This window comes from Ornithodoros turicata, chromosome 1 (assembly GCF_037126465.1).
Source record: "Ornithodoros turicata isolate Travis chromosome 1, ASM3712646v1, whole genome shotgun sequence".
Classification (NCBI taxonomy): Eukaryota; Metazoa; Arthropoda; class Arachnida; order Ixodida; family Argasidae; genus Ornithodoros; species Ornithodoros turicata.
The window spans coordinates 208994068-209010223 of NC_088201.1; the positions used below are offsets into that span (position 1 = coordinate 208994068).

General features: G+C 45.4%; 1 protein-coding gene across 1 annotated transcript; it reads right to left on the reverse strand.

Moving 5' to 3' along the window:
- Window positions 1-14049: 14049 nt before the first annotated feature.
- LOC135375873 (gastrula zinc finger protein XlCGF7.1-like) lies at window positions 14050-15844 on the reverse strand. The gene is made up of 2 exons (XM_064608509.1): window positions 15716-15844; window positions 14050-14765 (listed from the first exon to the last, which is right to left on the reverse strand). The coding sequence occupies exons 1-2, from the start codon at window positions 15747-15749 to the stop codon at window positions 14191-14193; spliced, it is 609 nt and encodes a 202-aa protein (XP_064464579.1). The 5' UTR covers window positions 15750-15844; the 3' UTR covers window positions 14050-14190.
- Window positions 15845-16156: the final 312 nt, after the last annotated feature.

The following is a 16156-nucleotide window of genomic DNA, read 5'->3' on the forward strand; positions in this document are numbered from 1 at the left end:
GATGAGTACGTTGTCCCGGAAAGTATCAAGATTTTTTAGCTTTTCCTCTCCCGCTTTTGTCCCGATTCTAGTAATATTTTTGTCCCGCTAATCCCAGCCCTACACATCACAACACACTTTACAGATCACAAGGCAGCACTTATCACTCTGAAGTAGTTGTGCATATAATAGTCTCATATATAAAAGTGTCAGCATCCACACAGAACAGCTACCCTGCTGAAATTCGCGTTACACAATCGTAACCGTCTTGTAGTTCTTTTTTTTTCTTCTCAGTTGAGGATGCTCAGACAGCACTTCGACCCTTGTGTCTACCACCAAATTAAACACGTGGTGACCTCATCTTAGTACTCATCTGCATAGAACCTTCCTGACGCACCCCACTGAAGACGCACCACTTAAGGAACAACTTTATTTTCGTCTATTGGGGTGTTGCATCGGCGATACTTTACCCCGTCTTGCACCCGGTTTGCAATCATCATCATCATCATCATCATCATTGGCTCCCAGTGGCGATTGAAGTCTTGCGTTGTCGAAAGAAAAGTTATTGGTGTTTTGTGGGGCAGAACGTTGGTTTGCTGGATTGTAGTTCATCCGATGCCATACTCACGATTTATTTGTAGTTGTTGTTGGTGGTGGTTTCTGTACCACGGACCTAACAGTTTTGTAATAGTGAGAGGGTGAGAGAGTCTATCTCATTTTGGAAACGTTGTAAGTGTCGCCCTGGAATGTAAAAAAGTGGAGTTTTATGCGCGGGAATTGTTTCAGATCACATGGACCATTTGCCTGCGACCTAACCTACGACCATTCCTGGAGAAAGTACCTGGGTCAACATGACTATCATAAACGGATGGTGTGGAAACGAAGGTGACAACAGCAGCACAAGAGAAAACACATATGCCGGCTACGAATCATGCGAACATATTTATTTTTATGAGTCGAACTGGCCACTTATAAATTAATAAACTTTTTTTTTTCACACCTAATCGTCTTGAAGATAAGGCGCGAGGAACAGAATTAGACCTCGTTGAGCCTTGCTCTTATCTTCAGTTCTTCTCTTCTGTTCTAGTCTTATCTTCATCTATGACGTCTTCGTTGCGTTAAGGCGAAGCCTGTTCCTTTCTCTTCACCCTGCAATTCTTTTCCTGCAGCACGCTAAGCCCTGTGCGCGCTGGCATGCTGTCGGAGTGATATCAACCAGGTAAACCTTTCCTGGCACACCGCGCATACAAAGGGCTTCTCCCCAGTATGAATTCTTCGGTGTTGCCTTAAGGTCTTTCGGGCTTGAAATAGTTTTCCGCACGTTTCACAGCGGTGAGTCTTGGCTTTGTGATGCACACATGCGATGTGTGATACCAAATTAGTCCTGTCCGCGAAGGCCCTGTCGCAAAGGGTGCACGCAAACGGGCGTTCGCCCGTATGGGTTCTCCGGTGAATTCGCAACGCTGACACATGCGCCGTGCTGTATCCGCAGTCGGAACACATGTGAGGACCTCCGGGGTGGTGGTGCTTGTATCTGACGTGTCGGGCTCGGTAGGCTTCAGAGGAGAAAAGCATACCGCAGGTCGTGCAGCGAAATGACGCAGCTGGACAATTCGCCGCCGATGTCCCTGTAAACGGAGATAATGGTTGCATGTAGATCAGTCCTGAGTTTGTCTGACAGTGAGACGGCTAAATAATAACCTGGACATTGTGAATTTCGCTGGGGTGTTGTTAATACCAGCCGCGCTCGTTTGACAATACGATGAATTGTAAGGGATCGATGTATAGAGCTGGGTACTTCAAAAAGAACATTGTTTTGTATCTTGCGTATATCTATAATGCGGCTTTGATCCTGACACGAAAGATCATAAACATTTAAAAGAACCGTGAACTCCACGAAGGAGGCAGCAAGAAATGCAAATTCCAAAGGCTAGAAGCATCTAGTCATAACGACAAGCTTTCACGCGGAACCTGCGCGGTGGTCTGATGACATGGAGATTCTTTATGAAACCTTGTCATTAAAACCAAATGTTCTTAAGCGTCCGAATTTCATTTCATAAACAAGATCGCAAAGGCAGTGATAGACATATCAGACAACATGCATTTCTAATATGGGCATGAGTGAAGTGAAAAGACAAGAATATATACTTATCACCTAGAATGCGAGCTTGGAATGTACTCAGGTTACGAATCAGCAAGGCGTAAACTTGTAACGCTGAAACATGTCACTGGATATGTTGAGGTTAAACAAAGTTGCTCATTAGTGGAGACACGACATTATTAGTCCACCTATGGTACCAAGCAGGGGCTGTACTTTTGTAGCAGGGGTATTATTAAGCGCATTTTTACATGAACACCACATTGCGAGCCAAACGCTAACACATGCCACGCGATGCAGTGAGGTCCGCCGCAAAGGACACGCCCACTGTTACGCTAAGCAATTATTTGTTCGTAAATTTTACCATTCCACTAAAAACAATTATCCTGTAGCCACCCCCCAAGTGTAAAACTACTCCTGATGATCCTTACCTGGACCAGCTTCGTCTTTCCGGGTTGCAGCCATCGGTGTTCACAGCTGACGTCCCAACTGTCCTCTGCAGGAAATCAGCAATGGGAACGGCACAGGTAACCACCGAGTCGTTTTTGAACTTCCGCGCGCAAAATATTCCCGTCGTCGTCGTCTTACTGGGATCAGTTTCCGCATCCTCCTTTTCAGCATTTGCTTTCTTACGGGTGCCGTAGTTCCAAGCGACATGGCTGCTAACAATCGGGTCCTCAGACGTGGATTACCGGTCCAGGTTAGGAACCCTCCTGGGAGTTCTTTAATGTGCGATGAAAGCTCATCACACGACACCCCGTATTTAACGTCCCTTGTGGAAGACGGCGTGTTTAAGCAACCTGTACTCTGCCACCAAGTTGCTGGCGTCCCTGGCCGGGTTCGAACCCGCCATCTCGGGATCAGAAGCCGCACACGCTACCATCTAAGCGACCGAGACCGGTTCCGATTTTCGAGTGTCACAGAACGGAAGTGTTACTCGCACGGCATGTTCATTAGGAAACGCCGATATGTGCGCAAAATAGCTACACCAACCTATTCGCGGTTTTTTGAAAAAGTGAATTTTAGATTCACTGACACTGCGACTTGCGGCCCGCAAGCCTTGTGTCCACGTCGGGAATGTTTCAGCTTTGCACAACACTTGGCTCGGTTTCTTCCGCAAAGCCTGCCAGGGTGTCGACAAAGCTTTTTTGACGCTCGCGTGTATCTACGCGCGTGTATCTACCGCGTGTCGCTTGTTATGGGATTCGGGCTTTAGACGCTTCTACCGTACGCCTCTACCACACATTTCAGTACGCCAAACTCGTACGTCTGTCGTAATCGTATCCGCGGAGGGTGACGTGACGTACGAACAGGCCCACATTTTTGCTGTCCATCGTTGTCGCGGTGGACCGTTGTCGCAGCTCACAGCTGCCCTTTACACATGGGTCACTTGGCCATGAGGTTGCGAGAAACGACAGCGAGCCGCGCCCTTGGACCTTTCGGCAGGCCCGTCGACTTGACCAGCTTGCAGCCACCGTCGCGTACACCATTCGACATAAATTCACGACAATGCGTACGTCTTGTTTCGGGTCATTTGCATACGGAAATTCAGCGATAGATATTTCAAGATACGTGCGCAGTTAAGAGATTTTAAAACATGGAATGGCTCTCAACGAGGAATATATCACACGTTGTGCTATCCCGTTTTTGCGCGAAAGTCTCTAGTTAAAGATTTAATTAATCAATTTAAGTAATTATTGATTTTGTAGTTACGTACTTTCTTCGAGAGAATGTTCGCATGGCCAAATAACTCTACAGCAAAAACGGCATCTATTTGGTGTGCTCGTTTCTTTCATAAAAATTATTTTATTAACGAAAGAACACCTTGTATAGCCGTCAGCCAAAGAATGTTGTCTGAAAACTGGCAATATACTTTGCATATAGCCTGCTGTAAAACAATATTTCATGAAAGCGTATGGGGGTAACGGCAGGACCGGCTCGCCGTTGTTGGCCAATATAACCGACTATAGCAAAAAAAGAAAGAAAGAAGAGAAAAGACGGATCGGATCGAGGATAGAGAATGAAGGGCGGAGATGCGTAGAGGCTGCATGAGTTCGTCTGGGAGAGCAAAGTGTTCGATGGGCCCTTGGGCAGGACCTGTCTTCTGCAGAAAGTGAATAAGGTTTCTTACTTTAGCGTAACGTTCGGCAGGAGGAGCCACTGGAGATACAGGATGTCCGCTAGCGTGCCCCAGCTGGCGTGAGGGACATGGGCTTGTGGTAGAGTGGTAGTCTCGCAGGATGTGCTAGATTATTTCAGTTTGTGACAGCGACCACAGCAAGCGTCATGCCTACAGTAAATTTGAATAGTTGAGAGTTGGTGAACGCAGATCCAGTGCGGGGCCTATGGGACATAGTCAGTATTTTTAGTAAGTTAGTAAGTTTTTCGTGGGAAGAAGGGGGCGATGATGGTGCATGATGTGCTGTATCCCAGGGTGGCACAGTTCAACAAGCTGCTGAGCGGCAATTTGCCTGTCGGTGTCGCCCGGAGTTCGCAAAATATTGTTGCAGCCCAGGTGTGCCGTGGACGCCAGCTGATCCGCCCTGCCACCGACACCGACCCGGGACAGGATAAATTGGAATACAGGTGAACTTGTGGTCCTCCTGCACGCAGCTGCTGCGGTCCAGGTGCGACGGCTCGTCAGGGCAGTTCTACTCACTCGAGAAGTGCTCTATGGGATGTGACTAACTTCGTGTGTGACAATATTTTAGCGCGAAGCATCAGAAGATCGTGAGCTCAGCATAAGCAAAGCGGAGGCGATATCATCGTGCGTGAAAGTGGGTAGTCGTGGTGGTGGTGGTGGTGGTGACGAACAGGTGAAAGTGGCAAATAAGGTCTACGAGACCTAAGGTCTGCAGCGACCAATCACTGTAGAACAGAGGAAGCGCAAAGAAACGACAGACCAGAGGAGACAAACAAGCTCTTGTTTGTCTTTCGTCCATGTCGTGTTTTACGCTTCCGCTCTTCCAGATGTCCTACCAGCACGACAAAAGATAAACCTGACCAAACAATATTGAACGAAAATGGACAATATGTGGTGTAGATGCAGCCGTCGGCAAAACAGCATTGAATGAAATCGGGCAATATTGTCTATATATAGACGCCGGTCAAAACAATACTCCATGAAAGCAGGTCGATGTCTGTCCCCGAGCGGGCATATATATCGGATAGATTCAATGCCACTATTGTACGCCTGCAAACCGGTCCAAGAGTGGCCGAGTACCGGAATGCCTGTTTGCGGCTCATATATGGCCACTGTACCAATCATGCTCGTACTGACATCCCATGTGTCCCATATTTCCCCTGACCCCTTAAGCCGCTCGGACATGCCCCTCGTAGTCATCATCTACTCCAGCCCATAGGGCACAAGGTTACAGTGAAGGAACGTTAGGATGCTCCAGTGAACGAAATGGGGGGGGGGATATGTTAATGCAAAGTAAAAAAAAGAGAGAAGGGAAAGGTTAGCCACGATGTGGGCTTGCTATTTCCTAAAGGTTTCAATCAGACAAAGGAAGGAAGGAAGGAACGAACGAAATTGCTTCAAATGCGATCATGCTATAATTGTAATCCACAGAAGGCTCGTACCGCGTTGGCTACATAGATTTGTTCAGCTAGCAACATAACTAATTTATCAAGTTGTGCACAATTCACAATCTTTTCTTGCTTTTTTTTTCATGTGCTGTGCAATTTTTTTCGCGTGTTCATCAAGTTGCCAGCTGCACGTTTATCAAATTTGATGTCTCAACGTGCGGGTAATAACTGACAAAAAAAATAGAGAAGAAGAAGAGCAAACATACTGCGAAGCCGCAGATTCCCGGGTCTGTAGTACAGAATGAAAGACTCATCAGCATAAAGGGTTCTTTATGCAACATTAAAGGGCAACCCTTTACGGCCGCTCTGACGTTTATGCACGTGAAATACTTTCAGCGGTTTTCCGAGCAGGAGCCTTCCAACGCACCCAGCCTTTAGGCAGCTATCGCGGTGGATATCGTGCGTCCTCGACAGATTTCACACGGAACTGTTGCGATATTTGTCTTAAAGGGGCACAAAACAGGTCGATGAACATTCTCCAATTATTATGCCCAATGAAAGCACATAGCTCACGATATCCAAATATGAAATTATTTTGCTTCTTTAACACGAAACAATGCCATTCAAACAGCATAACCCGCGCGAGTAGGTCCTTATCCTTGGAACCGAGTCACGTCATTATATTCCAGCGTATAGCAACACCGAATTCTAGGCGCTGGAAGTGGGGGACTTTTCGCTCTCCTAGCCAATGACGGACCCCACTGAGACAAGCTGCAGCTCGCGAGGGAACCGGTTGTGGGGACATCGCGGTGACCTCGCGGAGCAATACAGCACCGGAAACATAGTGCGCACGTGAAATATAATATTGAGGGCTTTTGGTACGATTTGAACAGGCAATCTTGGATTTGACAAGTGGGGATATGTTTAGAGGTGACCTCACCTCTCGATATTATAGCAAAATTGATGTATAGGCGTCCCACATTCTAAATGGCTGATGATGCGCGACGTCAAAATGACGTGTCGCTATTGTCGCCAGGAGATCGCAGGGCGGAGCATAAGGGCGAAAGAGTGCAGTGAATATTCAGTCGGTTTGGCGTCATTATTTACTTTTTTGCGACAACAATTTTTTGAAAACGTTCACCGTCGGCAACGCATCACGATACATTAAAAAAAAGTGCGCCTTGTATACCTGTTTATTGCCCCTTTAAAGGAGTACAGAGGGCCATCCAAAAAAATTCAGATTAAGACATCTGATGAAAGTGTGTGTGTCATTATACCGAATAGCGCGAAAGGTTTTGATGAGTGCAATTTGTTTCCCAGAAAAAAACTCACATAAACATAGCTCCGCGCCTTCACCCTTAACTCGCCACTCCAGCTATAACGAGGATGAGGAGGTATGATGGCACGTCACCGATGACGGCATAAGGAGACTCGTTCTGGTTTGCCGGTCAGTGGGGGTCAGCGCCTTGTCCCTTTGCCGCCGTGAACCTGTTTTGCCAGTTTTCCCGGAGAATTGGGGATAGAAGGAGTGGCCGAAGCATTACCGAGCAAGGAGAGGCTTTATCAGCAAGGCTTTATCAGAAGCCCGAACAGCCGAGTAGCAGACGACAGAGCAGTAGCAGACAACATTTCTCTAGGCCAATCAGCGAGCGTTCTCCTTATAGCGTCAGCGCGAGGTTCCAGGCAGATCACAGGTTGGTACTGCTCTTCACCACCGTTGCGCACAGTCGCTTTTTGCGGCGTATTTTAAATTCAATTTCTGCGATAATTATGACTCTGTGGTGTAAATTACTTCGCATGGTGCATCTTACTGGCCTACTTAACAGTTTGATCGGAATAAAACTGGGTGTTAAAAATGACTTCTGTGCTACTTTAAAGCGTTTAAGGAGAACCCAGGGAAGACACCCGAGACACCACAGTCGCGCCCGGATTCCAACACGCGTCAACCCCTAGTGTCGGCATAGAATGCACCTCACCTCACCCCATAACCTCGCATTCTAACACATAGTGATCCCCAGTTCCAGGAGGGTTACCAGCAGGGTTTGCGAAGGGTCCCGGGTTGGATGCTTCTGGTTGTACTGAAGCCATTTCCCAAAATTTAGACAAGTGTGGTAGGGGAGTACCTGCTCTTGAGCACTAAAGTCATCAAAGTTATCTCTCCCTTCGTCATCATGTACTTTGCGAACTCAGCCTCAATATGGTGGCGTCGATGAAAACAAAGTATAGAGGACTCTGCTAAACACGGAGCCGGATCTGAGAGCTGTTATATATGTCGAAACTCTGCCTTCATTTTGAGAAACTGTGCTCTAAGAATCAAGCTCACTTCAGCCAGTAGGAAGAGCCACTTCTGCTGACGCTTGTGCGATGGTTTCTAGCCCGGCTCTTTCACTCTAATTATATTAGCTGTCAAATAAAGTTGCAGCATATGTTTGTGTGTATGTGTGTTCATGCGCTGCCATCGAAAGCTTGTGGCATCGCGAAAAACTGGAGAAAGGGGGCGGGGGAGTTTATAGTGTATAAACCCTGTCATGAACTCCTAAGCGAAAGCGTCAATTCAAGAGCAGCATTCCGGGACACCCCCTCTGAAACCCGGCTTGACCTGATAGCAGAGGACTACGTGTACACATTTATCCCAAGTATCAAGTTCGGCCAATGCCAATCCCCCCTTTCTTACAAGCGTGCCCCAACGACTTTTAGGTCGGAAGCATACGTCGGCCTTTCATTTTGCCGACACTGTTTTTCCCCTTGGGCCTCGGCACACCCGTCGGCTTGCCCCGGATGCAAACACCTTTCAGCACACCATTCATTTCGAAGGAGACACCAGGGGAACGTAAACTCGCTTGCATCATAACTGCCATTGATTTTCTTTCCATTCTTTTCTTCTTTTTCTTTATTTATAACAGCCGTAGCTGTTAAAAGGAAGGTATCAGGAAATCGCTGTGGTTGTGTCACAAAACCCTCGGCTTCTTTCCCCTTTCTTCTTTTCTTTTTCTTTTTTTTTTCTGCCAATAAATCCCCCCCTCTCCGGATCTTACCTCTTCTCCTTCACTGTCTCATGCCGTCTTCTTCTTCTGTCTGCTGAGTGTCGGTTTCGGTGATGCAAAAGAAGTTGTTTGTTTGTTAAAACAATCTAAATCTAACAAAAGCAGTTTTGACGTGCTCACGGATAGGTACGTTGTCCCGGAAAGTGTCAAGATTTTTCAGTTTCCTCTCCCACATTTGTCCCGATTTTAGTAATATTTTTGTCCCGCTAATACCAGCCCTACACATCGCACTCACTTTACAGGTCACATGGCAGTACTTGTCACTCTGCAGTAGTTGTGCATATATCGGTGTTATATACAGGGTGTCCCAGGAAACGTGTCATTGAATTATAATAAAAAAAACTACGCCACCTAGAATCATGCGGTCAACAGCATTTGTTCTTATTAGCTTTTGCCACCTCCTAATGTGAATGTCATGTACTCCAAGTTTAATTATGTAAATATTTGCGAACTGAACTCGGAAATTGGCCAAGTAAAGGTTACTTTTTTACCCCACCAATATGAAGAGCGCGCCGAATTCACTCAAACTCATGATAATTCACAGTGATATTCAGGAGCTATCCCATCGGAAAAAATAGCCGAATATGATGCTTTTCGGAGCACCGGACTATAGCGCGCGATGACTTTTTGGGCGCAATCGCTCTCAGTGCGACGAAAGGAGGTTCCGAAGCCAGCCCACAGAGTGATAGTAGAAAAAGTAACAGTTCCTAAAATTGGGAGAGGGAAAGCATTATCCCAGCGAAAGTCGGACGTGATAAGCCGTTCCTGGTTTATCTCTTTCTGGGTGAGGACTGGGTTTCCAACCTCCTTTCCTCGGACTGATGCACAATACAAAAAGCAACACTGAAGCTTCCTTAGTTTAATATATACAGGCTTTCGCGTGGGGGACCACGCTTCATCAGGTACAAGGTGTGAAATTCGCGTATACAAGTATATAAATATATATATACAGAGTGAGAGAAAGTTTACAATAAGCAGACCCCACAAAAATTGGGGGGATGTGCATACTGAAAAACAAAACAGATACAACTGGAAAGCTACCAGTTTATCACTACATGAATGTCGGGGGTCAACACGTTGGGAGGGAAGAAAAGCGGAACCTCTCATAAAGGACACCAAGGTCATGGTGACGCATCTTCGCGGAAGTCAACCTCCAAAAGTGTGAGAAATCTGTGGGACTGTCTGGATGGAAGGGCAGACTCCATGTGTTTCAAGGGAATTTTTTGTACAATCCAGATATGTTATGAGTAGCAGACAGTGTACGCATCAATAATTAAATTAATTGATACAAGGATCCAGGGCTGAGATTTAGACCATGGGGTTGGAGGGATTTGAATTTGGATATTAGATAGGATTCCTTATTTTTACGTTTAATATCGGTGCTAAATCGAGATTCTAAAATAATAATTTTTAGGTCATTTTCAAAGTTATGGTCAGGAAGGTTGAAATGGATGGATACTGGAGATTGGCGGTTGTTACGAATATCGAATTTATGGCCGTAGAATCTCTCTCTCATGGTTTTAGAGGTCTCTCCAATGTATTGGACATTACATTTGTGGCAGAATATTAAATAACATACACTGGATGAATTACAATGGAGGGTTTGGTGTATTTTGAAAATAAAATCGGAAACTGTGCTTCGTGCTATAGCACATGGTAGGATAAATTTACAAGTTTGGCTGCGCGCGCCACCGCATGGATAACAACCAGGCTTGTTCTGAGTCATACAAGAAGAAGTGAGAATATTAAGGTATTGGATCTGCGGAAAGCAACCTTTGGAGGGGATGGGAATATTTCTTTCAACTTATCGTCACCATGAAGAATATTAAGGTGTCGTTTGAGAATGGAATTAGTATTAACGAGTGCCTTATGGTATCTCGTGGCGAGAATTTCTTCATTTTTGTCATTTTTGGGTTTAAGAGTGAATAAAGACGCCCTGTCTACTGCGGAAGATTTAGCGAAAGAGGCATGGACGAGTTGAGCCGGATAATTTCTTTTTTGAAAGTCGGAGGACATTTCTTGAGCGTGTTTAATAAAATCGTCATTTTCTGAGCAGATTCGCTTAAGGCGTAGAAACTGGCCATAGGGTATATTTATTTTTTGGTTGTTGGGATGGTAGCTGTCATAGTGAAGATATTGTCGCTTATCCGTAGGTTTCTTTTAGAGGTTAGTGGTAAGCTGACCAGACTTGAAAGAGACTGTCACATCAAGAAAGTTGATGGATGTTGCAGAATAATTACATGTGAATTTGATCTTGTCATGGATAGAATTGAAATGATCAAATAACGATTGCAAAGTTGATTCACCACCAGACCAGAGAATAAAGATGTCATCAATGAATCGGAGGAAAAGCAGCGGTTTAAAGGGGAATGAATCCATCGCTAAAATTTCAAATTGGCCCATAAACAAATTGGCGTAGTTAGGGGAAACGCGAGAACCCATGGCTGCGCCATGAATCTGGATGAAGTGTTGGTTGTTAAAGACAAAGTTATTGCAAGTAAGAACTAACTCTAAAAGAGGAATGATTGCAGAGACTGGGAGTATTTCAGAGGGGTGAGTATCAAGAAAAGAACGAACTGGCCTTCGTCATGGGGGATGTTTGTGTATAGCGAAACCACATCCATGGTGGATAAGAAGATGTTACTGTGATTAGCAAATTTATCCTGAATGGCGTTTACTTTGGAAAGGAAATCATTCGTATCTTTGAGATATGACGGAAGGAGTGGTGGAATATGTTTCAAGCACTGGTCAACAACTAAGAATAGTTTTTCAATAGGGGTGTTGATCCCAGAAATAATGGGTCTTCCCGGATTGTTTTCTTTGTGGACTTTAATAAGAAGATAGAAATTGCCCGGTCTAACATTCTTAGGACGCAGAAATTTAGAAATGTGGAGAGGGACAACCTTGGTGTTTGCTAGTTCATTGATTTTGTTGTTAATGAGAACACAGAACGAGGAAGTGGGATCATGGTCAATTGCCCTGTAGAACGTCGAGTCATTCAGTTGTCTTTCTCCCTCTGCGATGTAATTTATTGATGCGTACACTGTCATTTTGCTACTCATAACATACCTGAATTGTACAAAAAATTCCCTTGAAACACATGGAGTCTGCCCTTCCATCCAGACAGTCCCACAGATTTCTCACACTTTTGGAGGTTGACTTCCGCGAAGATGCGTCACCATGACCTTGGTGTCCTTTATGAGAGGTTCCGCTTTTCTTCCCTCCCAACGTGTTGACCCCCAACATTCATGTAGTGATAAACTGGTAGCTTTCCAGTTGTATCTGTTTTGTTTTTCAGTATGCACATCCCCCCAATTTTTGTGGGGTCTGCTTATTGTAAACTTTCTCTCTCTCTGTATATATATATATATATATATATATATATATTTATATACTTGTATACGCGAATTTCACACCTTGTACCTGATGAAGCGTGGTCCCCCACGCGAAAGCTTATATATATTAAACTAAGGAAGCTTCAGTGTTGCTTTTTGTATTGTGCTACACTTCTGATCGGACTTGACTTCCCCTGTCTCACCGAGATTCTGCTATTTGTCGGACAGACAAAGATTGCGCTGAAAAATTCATCGTGCGCTATTCTGTGCGACCTCCGTAGAGCATGATGTTCGGCTATTTTTTCCGATGGGATAGCTCCTGAATATCCCTGTCAATTATCATTAATTTGACTAAATTAGACACGCTCTTCACATTGGTGGGGTAAAAAAGTGACATTTACTAGGCAAATTTCCGACTTAAGCTCGCAAAAATTTACATAATTAAACTTACGTTACACGACATTCACATGAGGAGGTGGCAAAAACCCAGTAAGAACAAATGCCATTTACCGCATGACTCTAGGTGGTGTAGTTTTTTTTATTATAATTCAATGACACGTTTTCTGGGACACCCTGCATACAAGTGTCAACATCCACACACAACAGCTACCGCTGAAATTCGCGTTACACAACCGTAACCGTCTTGTAATTCTCTTTTTCTCAGTTCAGGATGCTCAGTCAGCACTTCGACCTTTATGTATACCACCAGATTCAACATGTGATAACCTTATCTTATATAAGTACTCATCTGCGTAGAACCTTCATGACGTACCCCACTGAAGAAGGAACAACTTTATCGTGAATTGGGGTGTTTCGATACTCTACCTCCTTTGCACTCGCTTTGCAATCATCGTCATCATCATCGTGATTATCATCGTCGTCGTCGACGTCGTCGTCATCATCATCATCATCATTGGCTCCCAATGGCGATTGAAGCCTTGCGTTGTCGAAAAAAGGTTATTAGTGCTTTCTGGGGCAGAGCGTTGGTTTGCTCGATTGTAGTTCATCCCTGCTATATTTACGATTTATTTGTTGTTGTTATTGTTGTTGTACGCCTGGTTGCGTACTTGGTTTCTGTACCAGGGTTCCGGATTTGCCACTCCGGGGTTGGAATCATTCTGGAATCATTCCAGATTTATCAGAGCCCGGAATGGAATTGGAATGGAATGGCGGAAACTGTCCGAGGAATGGAACGGAATTAGGCATTTTCTTCGCAGGCGTAATGGAATTCGAATGGACTGGTCTGGTCTGGTTGTCACGCGGTTAAGGGCGAAATAACCTTGTCTGTTTGCTTTTTCTACGATCGGTAATGTGAATCTCCTCCATAGCACAGCTGGGCTACACAGCACGGTTACCAGTCCCTTTTCTTTTATTTATGGAATTAAAGGAATGGAATGGGGTTGCCAAGCCATTCCAGGAGTAGGAATTGGCCATACCTTTTCATTCCGAGGAGTTGAAAGGAATGGAATTATCACAAATCTCCATTCCTTGGAATGTAATTGAAATGGAATGGGAGATCCTATTCCGCAACCCTGTTCTGTACCACGGACCTAGCAGTTTTGTAAAAGTGAGAGGGTGAGGGAGTATCTCATATTGAAAACGCTGTAAGTGTAGCCCTGGAATGTAATAAAAGTGGAGGTTTTTGTGCGCGAATTCTTTCAGATCACACGGACCGTTTGCCTGCGGAGGTAGCCTACGACCATTCCTGGAGAATGTTCATGGACCAACATCAGACTATGGAAATAGCCTGGTGTGGAAACGAAGGTGACAACAGCACAAGAGGAAACACATATGCCGGCTCCGATCCATGCGGACATATTTATTTTTATAAGTCGAACTGCTACTTGTAGATTAATAAACGAAATTTTTTTGTTTTGAAACCTAATCGTCTCGAAGATAAGGCGCGAGGAACAGAATTAGACCTCGTTGAGCCACTCTTATCTTCAGTTCATCTCTTCTCTTCTACTCTTACCTTCATCCATGACGTCTTTGTTGCGTTCGTCAAACGGCTCGTTCGCGAACCATGGTGACAACAAACAGAAGCGAGAACACATATGCCGGCTACGATCTATGCGGACACATTTATTTTTGTAGGTCGAAGTGCCACTTATGGATTAATAAATCAATTTTTTTTCACGGCCAGTCGTCGTTAAGGTGAGGCGCGAGGACGAGAAATAGACCTCGTTCGCCAGCACTCTTCTCTTCAGTTATCATCCATGACGTCTTCGTTGCGTTGAGGCGAAGCCTGTTCCTTTCTCTTCACCCTCTCATTCACGTTCTCATTCACTGTCTCATTCTTTTCCTGCAGCATTTCAGAAGAACGCTCTGCCCCGTGCGTGCTGGCATGCTGTCGGAGTGATATCAACCTGGTAAATCTTTCCTGGCACACCGCGCATACAAAGGGCTTCTCCCCAGTATGAATTCTTCGGTGTTGCCTTAATGTCCTTCGGGCTTGAAATAGTTTTCCGCAAGTTTCACAGAGGTGAGTCTTGGCTTTGTGATGCGCACATGCGATGTGTGATACCAAATTAGCCCTGTCCGCAAAGGCCCTGTCGCAACGGGTGCACGCAAACGGGCGTTCGCCCGTATGGGTTCTCCGGTGAATTCGCAACGCTGACACATGCGCCGTGCTGTATCCGCAGTCGGAACACGTGTGAGGACCTCCGGGGTGGTGGTGCTTGTATCTTACGTGTCGGTCTCGGTACGCTTCGCTGGAGAAAAGCATATCGCAGGTCGTGCAGCGAAATGACGCAGCCGGACAATTCGCCGCCGATGTCCCTGTAAACGGAGATAATGGTTGCATGTAGATCAGTCCCGATTTTGTCTGACAGTGAGACGGCTAAATAATAACGTGGACATTGTGAATTTTGATGGGGTGTTGTTAATACTAGCCGCGCTCGTTTGACATTACGATGAATTGTAAGGGATCGATGTATGGAGCTGGGTACTTCAAAGGGAACATTGTTTTGTATGAAAGATGGAAGTCACTGAAAAGGTCAGCCCCAGAGCATCTGTTCTCTCATTGTTTTGTATCTTGCGTATATCTATAATGTGGCCTTGACCCTGACATGAAGGATCATAAGTTTAAAAAACCGTGAACTCTACGAAGGAAGCAGCAAGAAACGCAAATTCCAAAGGCTAGAAGCATCTAGTCATAACGAGAAGCTTTCACGTAGAATCTGCGCGGTTGTCTGATGACATGGAGATTCTTTATGAAACCTTGTCATTAAACCCAAATGTTCCTAAGCGTTCAAATTTTATAGACAAGATCGCCACGGCAGGGATAGACATAGCAGACAACATGCATTTCTAACGTCTGCATGAGTGAAGTGAAAAAGAAAGATTACTTAACATTTGAAATGCGAGATTGGAATATACTCAGGGTACGAAATAGCTCAGGGTAAAACTGTAACGCGGAAACATGTCACAGGCTATGTTGACGTTAACCAAAGTTACTGATTAGTGGATGCACGACATTATTAGTTCACCCATGGTACCAAGCAGGGGCTGTACTTTTGTAACAGGGGTATTATTAACCGCTTTTTTTACACGAATACCGCATTGCGAGCCAAATGGAAACGCTTGCCGCACGGTGCAATGAAACCGCCGCAAAGGACACGACCACTGTCACGCTAAGCAATTCCTTGTTCGTGAATTTTACCATTCCAGTTAGGGCAATTATCCTGTTGCAATCCTCCTAGTGCAAAACAACTCCTGAATATCCTTACCAGGACCAGCTTCGTCCTTCCCGGTTGCAGCCATCGGTGTTCACAGCTGACGTCCCAGCTGTCCTCTGCAGGAAACCAGCAATGGGACCAACCCAGGTAACCACCGAGTCGTTTGTGAACTTCCGCGCGGAAAATATTCCCGTCGTCGTCATCTTCCTGGGATTAATTTTCGCATCCTCCTTTTCAGCAGTTGTTTTGTTACTGGTGCTTTAGTTCCAAGCAGCACGGCTGCTAACAATGTCAACGGGACCTCAGACGCTCTCAGACATGTGTCGGCACAGTTCCCTTAGAAGTCTGCGAAGGACGCACTCTACCCCGGGGCCTCAGTCGTGACATTGCCCACGTCTGTAAGGCCGACAACGCAGGGTGGTGGCAGTGGTGTGGTGGTGGTACTCGTGAAAGGGCCCGTCGTTGTCGGCCTCACAGAGGTGGGTTAACGCC

What these genes read in the sequence shown, in the direction of transcription:
- LOC135375873 (XM_064608509.1), bottom strand. Translation starts at nt 15,749, where the DNA reads ATGGCTGCAACCGGGAAGGACGAAGCTGGTCCTG. An exon ending in GAAGGACGAAGCTGGTCCTG is followed by an intron (nt 14,766 to 15,715) that starts GTAAGGATATTC and finishes CTCCGTTTACAG; the next exon opens with GGACATCGGCGGCGAATTGT.